General features: G+C 39.5%; 2 protein-coding genes across 2 annotated transcripts; both read right to left on the reverse strand.

Moving 5' to 3' along the window:
• Positions 1-1,226: 1,226 nt before the first annotated feature.
• Positions 1,227-1,978, reverse strand: LOC141350460 (zona pellucida sperm-binding protein 3-like). The gene is made up of 4 exons (XM_073855605.1): positions 1,726-1,978; positions 1,564-1,646; positions 1,401-1,501; positions 1,227-1,318 (listed from the first exon to the last, which is right to left on the reverse strand). The coding sequence occupies exons 1-4, from the start codon at positions 1,828-1,830 to the stop codon at positions 1,242-1,244; spliced, it is 366 nt and encodes a 121-aa protein (XP_073711706.1). The 5' UTR covers positions 1,831-1,978; the 3' UTR covers positions 1,227-1,241.
• Positions 1,979-10,105: 8,127 nt separating this feature from the next.
• LOC141350457 (zona pellucida sperm-binding protein 3-like) lies at positions 10,106-12,077 on the reverse strand. Its single transcript, XM_073855600.1, has 8 exons — positions 11,408-12,077; positions 11,211-11,329; positions 11,033-11,136; positions 10,787-10,964; positions 10,605-10,722; positions 10,440-10,522; positions 10,281-10,372; positions 10,106-10,201 (listed from the first exon to the last, which is right to left on the reverse strand). The coding sequence occupies exons 1-8, from the start codon at positions 12,032-12,034 to the stop codon at positions 10,149-10,151; spliced, it is 1,374 nt and encodes a 457-aa protein (XP_073711701.1). The 5' UTR covers positions 12,035-12,077; the 3' UTR covers positions 10,106-10,148.
• Between the last annotated feature and the right edge of the window lie 235 nt (positions 12,078-12,312).

Consider the following 12,312-nt stretch of genomic DNA (forward strand, 5'->3'; position numbering starts at 1 on the left):
GTGTCTTGTAAGCCCATGTGGGCTGGGTGTAACCATACATATGACATAATAATAAAGCTTCATTCATTCATTCATTGCGCTTTACATATCTCAACCACTACCAATGTGCAGCATCCACCTGGATGATGCCACAGCAGCCATATTGCACCAGAATGCTCACCACACACCAGCTTATTAGTGGAGAGGAGAGAGTAATATAGCCCTTCAGTATTTGAGGGGATTATTAGTAAGCCAATGGGCAAGTTTGACCAGGGCACACCCCTACTCTTTTTTTAAATGACATCCTGGGATTTTTAATGACCACAGAGAGTCAGGACCTCAGTTTAACGTCTCATCCAAAGGACGATGCATTTTGACAGTATAGTGTCCCCATCACTATACTGGGGTGTTAGGACCCACACAGACCACAGGGTGAGCACCCCCTGCTGGTCTCACTAACACCTCTACCGGAGGCAACCTGGTTTTCCCAGGTGGTCTCCCATCCAAGTACTGACCAGGCTCAACCCTACTTAGCTTTCGTGGGCAAGCTGTCTTGGGCTACAGGGTGATATGACAAATGAGGTCAGCCAGAAAAAAGTACCCCTCTACTTTCAGATTATGTAAACAAGCAATATTGTTTTTTATTGTAATTAGGTTGTTTAAAAGTAGATATATGCATCATGTTTGTGTGACAAGTAATCAGAGCATTTACTGATTTTCAAAATACGTTTAAAACGGCTGGCAGAGACAGACACGTCTGTAAGCGCATCCCATTTATTTTCTTTGACAAACACAAAGATCCATTATTGTTAATGTACACAACTAATGGTAGACCCTTCAGTTTCAAATGATGAAAACACAAGTGTATAATGATTAATAATGTAGTACTTTAAGCGGATTCTGATTTGAGCAGAAAAGACATCGAGACAGTGCTCCGTTTTTGGACCCCTGGGAGGTTACTCACGGTCATGCATTGTGCGCAACATTTATTGTCTCCTTCACATTATGTTCACTTCCCTGGAGCTAAATAACCTTAAGCATCTTAAAAGTCATCATTGATACTCCTTATAATTTTGGGCCTTAAGACCTCTTACAAGGAGTAAGATGCTTCCTGAATTACTTGTTTACAAAGATTTTTAAGATAACTTTCTTAGAATTGTCACTAGGAACAACTCTTTGCCCCAAGATTTGTGAACACAGCCACAGATTTAGTTTCACATCTTCAGAGAAAAATCCACATATGCAAATCAATAGTAAGACTTTTATTGCCACATCTTGCAAAACCATAAGTTAGACACCAAAATAAGGCCAATGGTGACGTTCCCTTCTGACACCAGCCCTATAACAAGGGAAGTAAAGAAACAATTGTGAGCATTAGGACTTGTAAAAGCTTTTAAGAGAAGACCTTAAAAAAACTCTACCTGAATCAGGAAGTGCTTGTGCTTTCCGGCTCAAGCCACACACTGAGTCACAGCACATGCACACCAGGTCATCATCATCACCATCATCTGCAGAATGCCATCTAAAGAGTACAACAAATATTAAATGCCACACAGGATGGGGTCATTATCTACAAATACATACCCATTCATAAAGGAACAAGCCTTATGCTCTGGATCTGTAGGGGTTGAAGCAATGACTGCTTTTAAAGCACATGAAATGTAGACCTACAAAACAAAGGGATTAGCAAACATGGTGCAAATAAAATTATATTCTGCATTCTCCACACCTACATCTTTTACTTACAGAGCCATTATTGGTTTGCTGAAATCTAAAAAGACTCCAGTTGAAAATGCAGTTTGTCACCCTGAACCCAGTGCATAAAGCTAGAAGAGCCTGTGAGCTTGGCATCAACAAAGCACCTGGAAGGACAAAAATATAAGTATAGCATATGTGTGCACATGATGTCTGTAGAGAATAAATACAAACCCATAATTCTCAATAAAGGAATATCTTGGAATAGAGTTCACATCAGTGGTTGCAATGGCAACATAGCCATCAATAAAATTTTGCAACAAAACATGATTGTACTGCTTCAGAGGCTTCAACGTTCATGAACTGGCCAAGGAAATACTGATTGACTGACATCTCAAACATCCAGTCATCTGCAATGAAGAAACATTGGCAAAACCTGTGCAACACCCATGCAAAAGCCATGCACTTTCAGGCAAAAGTAATTACCAGTCATAAGCTGCAAAGAGAAGACCAGCATATCATCTGCAACAATTGTAGCAGCAAAAGGAAGCAAAGCAGGCATCACGCATCACTGCTTACATTCTGTAACCTTAAGAGCAAGAGAAAGTAATCTGAAGTATACTTAAATGGACAATTATTAAATGACTGCAAGATCAAGTCTTACCTTGGATAGTGACATACAGTGATGTGTACACCAACTCATCAGCAGTCATCTGAAAATAGGAACCATGAAACCATTACTAGTTGGTTAACCATTACCTAACATCACCAGCAGTCAGCAGATCTGACTCAAAAGCAGCCACTCACCATTAAATAACTACCACATGTATGGAGCTCGTATTCAAAGATAAGAACTTGAGCATCAGGATCCTCACCCACAGCTGCACAGCCTGCTAAATTGAGGAATGAGGCATTTACCAACTGGCCATTTCCATAGAAGTCCTTTTTACCCTCCACACATTGTGCTGCAACACTATCAGGAGGGCTGGGTATATGTAGCTGAAAAGGCACTGCTGGCTGTTGGGGCTCTTCTGGCATATGGGGAAACTTCCAGGTCAAAGGTGATTCAGGACCCTGCATTGGACGGGGTACTGGCAGGATCTAGCATTCCAGGTGCAATTTCAGGTTTTTGAGGCTGAATCAAACCTGCTCCTTGTGGAGAGGCTAAAAGAGGTGGCTGTTGTTGCTGCGGTTGCTGTTGGTGTGGTTGCTGCTGGTTATGTGGTTGATGCTGTTGATGGGGCTGCGGCTGGTGCTGCCTCAATGGATCCTGGCATTTTTGTCCTGACTACTGTTCCACAGACAAATCAACTGCTAGGATCAGCAGCAATCCAACTCATTTTAACCCCCTGGGGTCCAAAAACGCAGCGCCGCGTTTTGACGTGTTAGTATCCTTATCATGACATAATCAACTCACTACTCCTTGGTGTAAGCTCAACTTACATAAAAAGACTACAACGGGTCCAAAACACAGCCGCACGACTCATCACCCGCTCCAAATCCTGGCACCACATCACTCCAGTTTTAAAACAACTGCACTGGCTTCCCATTTCCGACCGGATCAAATACAAAATTTTGGTTCTTACTTACAAAGCCATCCACCACCTGGCTCCATTATACCTCACTGATCTCCTCTCCCCCTACCAAACCTCAAGGTCCTTAAGATCCACCTCAGCCGGTCTCCTCTCCATCCCCAAGTCCAAGCTCTGCAGTTTTGGGGACAGAGCTTTCTCGAGGGCAGCTTCAAGGCTCTGGAACTCCCTTCCTCTTGTGATCCGCACCTCTGGTCCCTTACCATCTTCCAGTCTCGCCTCAAGACCCATCTCTTTGCCTCTGCCTATCCATAGCCTCCTCCCCCCCCTTTTTTTTCCTATCTGCCTTGTATCTGACTTTGAGTTCGAGAAAAGCGCTATAGAAATGCAATTTATCTCTGCATCCCTCTCATCAGTACAAAACTATGAAGTGGAAAAACATATTCACACTTTTTGGACACAAAATTATGTGGTAACATGAGCCACGTGTTTACAGCTCTGTTGTTTATTAGTTTCTTAGTTTATACAAGTTAAGTTTTTGAATACTGTTTGTTTCCAAATAAACTGAAAATGTCCCACTGACCTTCATTTCTATTTTGATTATATTGTTTACTTCTTAACTCATTCACCGCTATTGACGAGTTATCTCGTCATTTATGAGTTCATATTTAACTAATAAATATGCCTTTTTGGACGAATTTCAAAGTGAAAGTGTAATACCACTTTTATCCACCAGATGGCGCCAAATCGAATTTATCAAAAACGGAAGTTAAAAACATTTAATGGTTATTTTAACTGCCATTATGTTTGATAATGGCAGTTAAAATTCTGAGTCTGATCTCTAACATAAATTCCTTTACAAAAACGCATTTTTTTAAGCTTTTTGCTCCAAATTTTTGAAGAGAAATATCCATATTTCAGTGGTTAAATTAAGTAGAAAAAGTAAATATATAATGAAACGTTTTTTCCCCATTTTGTTTGTTTGTTTGTTTGTTTGTTTGAAAGCAGAGGGTGTGTTCTTTAATTTGATATAATTTGTATGTTTATATATTTATAGAAAATGATTTTTCCTGCAAGGAATTTTGTGAAAATTTTGTTAAAATCACAAAAATGCAGGTGGGCAACTTTTCTCAAAAAGGGTGGCGGTGAATGAGTTAATAAACCACAAACAAATGTGTATAGATTCCTTTTGTCCTCTACATTCTTTACTTTAGTTCACTCTCACCTTCCTGCCTAAAGGTTCATTATGCAGCTTATTATGCAAGTCTTTTGTTTGCTCAGCTGTCAATCAATCCATCTCGCATACAGCCCCTCTCAAGGCCGCCTTAATGCACGGGCTTACCTGGGCTGAAGCCCAGGGGCCTCCCAAGTTCAGGGGCCTCCCATGTTCGCATTCATGATGAGCTGAAAATGTCATATTGTTTTGTAACTTGTCAGGTTTTCTGTCAATCACTCTAATTGTACGTTACATGGCTGCTGATTGGTCCGTGGTAACTTACTGTGAAATAAAATGTCAGACGTAACAGATTTTTCGATTCCGCGTAATGTAATTAAGTGTGCGTTGTCAACTTGGCATTTTCCTGCATGTTAGACTGAGTGTGACAGAGAAACGGGAAATAATCCACGAACAAATGAAAGTGTACTTTCTGAAATTTCATAATAAGCACTAGTGAGGTGCACGTCTCACTCTCGCGCTCGCTCTCTCTGTGCTCGTGCAGTTGAGTCTCTGGCATGCTGAAGTCTCTTCAACCGTGCGCAAGACACTGTAAATAAAGAAAGGAGTTCCCGCACATAATGCTGTTAGTTGTTATAAAGTTTAAGTTTACTCGCGTTTATATCAGTGACGCGTGCGCAGCTGGATCGATGTAGTCTGACGTGACGTTAGCTCACAGTATACACATTTTGGTTTAGAAAGATGAGAAAAAGACGCAACTGTAAAGATGCAAGTCTAGAAAGTAAAGAACGACAAGACCATAATCTCCTTATCTAAAGATCTTATAAACAGGTATGTTCCCTGTCTGTTTTGTGCTTATTCATACTTGTTCATTTTACACGCTTATGTATGCATAAATACTAAATACAATGCATACTATATCTTTAATAGCCTACAAAATAAATAACTCATTAAAAAACAAGATTCTGTCTATAAAGACTTATCTTTTGTTTATTTTCACTTTAACACTAACTTTAACTTATTATATTTTTAAAACTGTGGTGAGCATTTAGTTAGTGAGTGGCAATTTTCTGCAAATTTGTATATTCCAAAAACTATATAAACAAAAGCTTATAAACATATATACTTTCACACATTTTGGTTTTATTATCACCACAAGTTGCTGTGTGTGGTTGTTAAATAAAGTGTCTTGTGTTTATGCATGTTTAGTATGGGTTTTGTGGACTTATATCAGTGACTTATAAACATTAAACATTTTGCTTTTTTTAAAACCAAGCATAAACATTTTTCTCTCAAAAATACAAACATGTACATACATGTAGCACATAAAATATTGTAGCCAGTTTGTGCTGAACGCAGTGTTATGAGACACTTGCCATTATTATGTTTTAAAGCAACTGAAAAAAGATCAAATGTAAGAGCATGTCAGAACCTCTGCCGGTGTCCCAAAATGGTCGGTCCCCAGAGGGTTAAAGCCACCAGCCTCATTGCAGTACAAATGATCAGTACACCTGTTGGACTGCTGCTGTGCCTTTTTCAAGAGCAAAAAATAAACTGTCTCCACCCCCTTTTGACAAGATTAATGATTCTTCAGACTTGTTGACAAATTGAAGATCTTTATTCAGCTTCAGTATGGTAGTACTACAAAATATTCTTAAAGCAACACTATGTAGTTTCCATGTAAAAATGACTTACAGCTCCCCCATGTGGTTGAAAAGCGCAACAGCGCCTGGTATCAGACACTCTTCTGCAGGCAGGGGGAGGGGCGGTGCTGTGTGCTCTACCCTCCACCGCCATTTTCAGAGTGTGCTTGTAACAGCTAGGAGGCTGCTCAGGTTGCAGCAACAGTACAATTTGTCCAGTTAAAAGTTGTTCTATCACTGAAATAATTTTAGAGACATTATTTAAAGGTAAAAAAAACATAGTGTTGCTTTAATGAAGTAATGAGAACTGTATAAATGCCATGTTCTATGAAGATGATTGTATATTTTTACATGCTATGGAGTAACATTTGATACCATCACTATACCAAGAAACAAAGTTTGGGAAACAATGCTTACCACAACTGTTCAGATCCGATTTGTGTTGCCTGTAACACTTCATGGTTTTCCAAAATAACCTAAATGGTTTTTATTGCAATTACATTGCATGGAGGTGTTTGACACAGGTGTGCTAAAGTTCAGTCAGTGCTGTGCAGACTCATTTATCTCGAGACAAAACAATGGCACTCATATATATTAAGATACAAGATTTTTTAAATTTAGGCAGCAGAAACATGCATTTTAGTCTGGGACTAGAATAAGTGCTGTCCGCAAAACTGCCCCTTTAAAAATTACAATGTGTAACCACAGTTCAGGACAATGAAGCATTGAGCTGGATGTGTTATTTTCTTAGACTACATTTTTGCAGTCTAATTTGAGAAAAACAAAACATTTCTGAATCTTAAAAATTTATTGAAACTACTGTTGTTTCTGATCATACTCTAATAGGGGTAAAAGATATTTCTGCAAGTTTGTGGACTTGATCAAAATCCTTTTGTGTCAAGAAATAACATTTTGATCACTTTTAAATGTACATCATATTTGAACTGTACAAATCAGATCTGAAGCGTGTTACACAGTTTTTAAGGTACAGTTCATCTCACGTTAGAAGTGTTTACTTAATGGTGGGAGTAAGCTTGATGTCTGCCCTGTTAGCAGTTTTATTAGGTTACCTACAAAGCATCCCTGTAGATCTCTCATTTAATGATCAGTTAGCAATGATTACTTACAAGGCACCAAATCACATGAGAATTCACATCATGGCTTTCTGGTGAAATGCTCAACCTGATTAGCTGTTGTCATTTCAACTCCAAAAGAGCCCACCAAATCAGATATGGGGGACTCGAGTCATATGACTTGACTCGAGTCAGACTTAAGTCGCAAATTTTAGTACTTGAGACTTGCTTTACAACATTGATGATTAGAGACTTGAGTTAAATGATTTGAAATAACTTTAGAAAAAAATGTTTTGAACGCACCACAACACCGCAACCTAACTATGTGACACAGCAGGCAAGGAGAGGGCTATCTAATAAGCATTAGGTGTGTTCGACTTCATGCGGCGCTGCGCAGACTGATCGGCGGCTGACTTGAAGCAGTGCATTCTGGTTAGTACTTTTGTCCGACTTCAGCTCGCGCTGCAGGCACGTGACTGTGTCATGTGGTTTTTAAGTACCGCGAGAGCCATTCGAGATCAGCCGCCTGAGTTAGCCAGCGCAGTTCGCGAAGAGGAGCTGCACGGGCTGTAATGACGACACAGCTGTTTCACCATTGGTCGGATTCACCACATGACAACAATCATGTGTTTCGTGCTTATTTTCACGCCCTCAGTTCCACAAATGCTCTTAAATCTGTATTTTTATAACAGTTAAAGCTCTTTTCATGTAGTCGCGATGTTATATTGTGTCATCTTTATCAAAATAAAATGGAAATAGAAATGAAAAAACATAGACCCCACTTCATTGGTATTTAAATAATTTATGCTTATTTTGAACTTTATTCTTGTAAAAACAGATGATGTAAGCCTCTTCAGTTTCACTCATGCTCATACACGGACATTCAAAACAGTATAATTCACTTTTTATGTAGTTTACATCTTACAAATCATATATTGCGATAAAGCAAGCAAACGACACGTGATCAGCCATGCCTGACGTAAATGCCGCAAACTACGGGAACCACAGCGCGTCCGACTTCACGTCTCCGTTTTCAGCTCCTCCTCGCCTGCACGCGGCTAATCTCGCCGATCGGTTACATCCAGCTGCAGCCGATGTCGAACACACCTATTAACAGTCATGACTGAACATGGAGAGGGTGTCATGCAGCCTAGTCACGCTGTAGAGGACAAGCAGGAAAGGAAAAATTCTAAGAATATAAAGAGAATGTATCTCACACAATATTATTTGCATTTTTGATGTGTGTATCTTGATGTCTTGGTTCATTCATGATATAGCTGATTGATCATTTTGATTTGTATTTTTTCTTTATGATTTAAATGATACTGGATGAGATACATTCTTTCTCTCTTCTTGATTGGTTTTGTGTCAATTAAACAAAAATTGGGTTAAATTGGGTTAAATTTGGTTAAAATACGTTAAATGCCATATTCCAGTTTTTCTTACCTACATGCATACCTTTGTACTGTCTAGCAATAGAGTCGGCTATCCCAACGCAGACTTGAATGCTAAAAGTAATATTAATAATGTAACATAACTTTCATGAGTTTGTTATGATCAGTTGCGTCATTTCTAAGGAAGCCGAAATTAAACAAGAAACCATTTATTAACTCTTTCCCTGCCATTGAGAAGTTTTTTAGCTGCCAAGACAGAATTTATCTCAATCCATGTTTCTGCTATTATGCAGTAGGTGGCGCTCTTATCCTGGCTCAAAATGAGATGAAGGTACTATCCTATTGCACACATACTATGGGTCAACCACACATTTTACATGTGACATTTAACATTAAAATTACTGCTACAGGAGTAGTTACAAAAGTAAACATGATTTTTTTTTAAACAGAAAAAATGAAAACTATAGTGTACGGTGTAAAAGCACTTAGTTTTCAGCACTTCAACCTTAAGCGCAATAATATTGATGGAAGTTTAAGCGAGAGGGAGAGTAGTCAGGAGTGATGTTACTGCACATGGAGGTCGAAGTGCTGCAAACCAAGTGCTTTTCCGCCCTTCAATATAGTTCTCATTTTTTTCGCTTACAAATCACCACTTTTTGTGCCACTATACTTACACGTGCAACTACTCAAAAGTTTTTAAACCAGGAAAACATGGAAGTGTTTGGTGGCTTCTAAATTAATCCCTGTTTGGATCCGAAGGTGTGAATGGGGCTAGACTAAATGCTAACACGTTAAAAGGCTGTACAAAGATTCAGTGAACATATTGAAAAAAAGTATTAATTCCTCTAAATTGAGGTAAGAACATAGTAAAAGAGACAAAGTGCTTTTCAAGAAACTGACAAATATTAACTCAAAACCTTCAATTAAAACTTGCAGTGTTCATTTACAGTTAACAAACAGAAAAGTCTTAAGATCAAATAAAGTACAATATTGGGGATGGTTGAGGAACATTGTCATGACCATCATCTGTCACCCCCATTATTTCAGCCAATCTTGACGAAGTAAACAATTTGCCTACCTTCATTACGCAAAGGATCAGGCTCTCATACTTCAGCAATCTAACATTGTCTGGTTTAAAATTTTAAGTTAAATAAAAATAAGCCCAGCAGTTGTAATGGAACATATGCCGGGCTGTTTAAAATTTGAAAATAACCAAGCCTTTTATAGAGTGTATGAAGCACTTTTATTTTAGCCTACTATTGCTGAAGATGGTTAACTAGCAGCTCTGGCTACAATCTTTCTTTTATATGAATGCAGCACCTCCTTAGCAACTTATTTGTATGTGCTCACCTTTGGAGTAAAAATGCATGTTCCAAATAAAATTATGTACTTTGGGAGTTTATAGAGTTAAATCCACCATAGTTGAGTTAGATCAAACATTTGTAAGAGTTGCTTGACAAAGCTATTTTTGATTCAAGAGTTGACTTGCATGTGACTTCCTGGCAATCATATTGCACTAGTGCCCAAGGCTCAAATGTTAAATTATTCATTTGCAAGCTAAAAAGATTAAAGAATCTGTGCGTCCAACATGTCATAAAAGAAACGGAAGTCAGTGGCCATTTCAAGGTTTTATTGGTCATCCATTACAACCCACTACTTCAGTCTGAGATCACAATGGGGCCAATAGTTGCCTTTCCTTCTGAAACCAGGCCTGGAAAGACAAATTGCAAGTGTCTAGTTACAAGGCATTTGGACAGGGTTCCTGAAGCGCTACAAGACTGCACACTTACCAGAATCAGATATTGCCCTTCCTTTCCTAGAAGAGCCACATATGGAGTCACAGCACATGCACACGTCGTCACTTTCATCTGCAGAAGTCCATCTGTAAAGAGGGCATGAAAGTATTATTCATTACAAGCAATTGAGTGGACACTCGAGTCTGGACATACCCATTGGCAAAGGAGCAAGCTTTGCTCTCAGGATTTGTAGGAGTTGAAGCCAGGACAGCCTTCAAAGCACATGTAATGTAGACCTAGAAATAAAACAGCTTGTATCAACTAAACTAGTTCTCAGGATACAGAAAGTAAATTACCATTTCATTTAAAAAGTCATACCGAGCTGTTACCAGCTTGCTGGAACTTGAAAGCCTCCAACTGAAACTGCAGCTTGTCATTCAGAACTCGGTGCATGAAATGGGAAGGAGACCCTGTAAGCTTTGCATCAACCAGGCACCTAAAGAGGAAACACGGTCACCCTTCTCTTGTGCATTTGACACGAAGAAGAGAAACCTACTCACCCATGGTTCTCAATAAAGGAATATCTTGGAACAGAGTTCACATCAGGGACTGCAGTAGCCACACAGCCATCAATGAAAACACGCAAGGGAACATGGTTGTATTGCTTCACAGAAGCTTCAAAGTTCATGAACTGGCCAAGAAAATATTGGTTGACTGGCCTCTCAAACATCCAATCATCTGCAAAGAAAAGCATATTGGCAAATCCCATTTTAAATCCAGACCTGAATAGAACGAGAGATCATTACCAGTCATGAGCTTAAGGGAGAACACCAGCACTTCCTCGGACACTATGGTAGCAGCAAAAGGAACTGCAGCAGGCATCAACACGTCACTGCTTACATTATGCAACCTAAAGAGCAAAAGAAAGTAATCGAGCATATTTAAAATGGACAATGCTTACTTGATCTTTCAGTCATCTCTTACCTTGGATAGTGACAGTGAATTGCAACGGCAGCTGCATCAGCTCTCACAATGGGAGTTCCAACTAGAGCCCCAGGAGTGTAGAGTAGAGTGAAGGTGTACACCAACTCATCAGCAGTCATCTGAAAGAAGCAATCATGAAACCATTACCAGATACCAAGCTCCACATTCAGTTAGTAGACCAAAAAGCATCCACTCACCGTCAAAGAACTACCACATGTGTGGAGCTCGTATTGAAAGATAACAACATGAGAATTAGGATCTTCCCCTACAGCTGCACAACCTCCTAAGCTAAAGGATGAGGGATCTGCCAAGTGGCCATTTCCATAAAAGTCATTTTTAACCTCCACATGCACAAAGTTCTCTGCACATTGTGCTGCTACACTATTAGGAGGGCTGGGTATCTGTAGCTGAAAAGGTACTGCTGGCTGTTGGGGCTCTTCTGGCATGTGGGGAAACTTCCAGGTCAAAGGTGCTACAGGAGCCTGCATTAGCTGCTTGGACTGAGTACTGGCAGGATCTAGCATTCCAGGTTTTTGAGGCTGAAAAGAAGCTGCTCCTTGTGGGTTTTGAAGAGCTTGTTGAGGTGCCAAAACCGGTGGCTGTTGAAGGAATCCTAATGTTTTCTTGGCTTGTTGAGGTACAGAAACTGGTGGCTGTTGCTGGAATCCAAATGGATTCTGGGCTTGCTGTGATGACAGAACTGGTGGCTGTTGTTGAAATGTTATTGGATCCTGGCCTTGCTGATGTCCTGACCTCTGCTCCACAGACAACTCAACTATTAGGAAAACCAAAAATCCAACACCTTCCCAAGCCACCAGCCCCATTGTGCTACAGACTCTGATATTCTCAGAATAATTGTTTTAACGCTGCTGTGCCTTTTTCAAGAGCAAACAATTAAACTGGCTCCACCCCCTTTTAACAAGATTAATGATTATCCAGGCTTGTTGAGTTAAAAAAAAGTTTACCCAAATTTAAAGATCTTTACTCAGCTTTACTTAGCCAGGACTAGGCCTTAATTTAATTAGGAAATATAACTAGTTTTAACAAACATGCCTTACTAAAAACATTACTTGTGTGCATTTAGAGACAAAACAAAGGGCAC

This window comes from Misgurnus anguillicaudatus, chromosome 18 (assembly GCF_027580225.2).
Source record: "Misgurnus anguillicaudatus chromosome 18, ASM2758022v2, whole genome shotgun sequence".
Taxonomy (NCBI): Eukaryota; Metazoa; Chordata; class Actinopteri; order Cypriniformes; family Cobitidae; genus Misgurnus; species Misgurnus anguillicaudatus.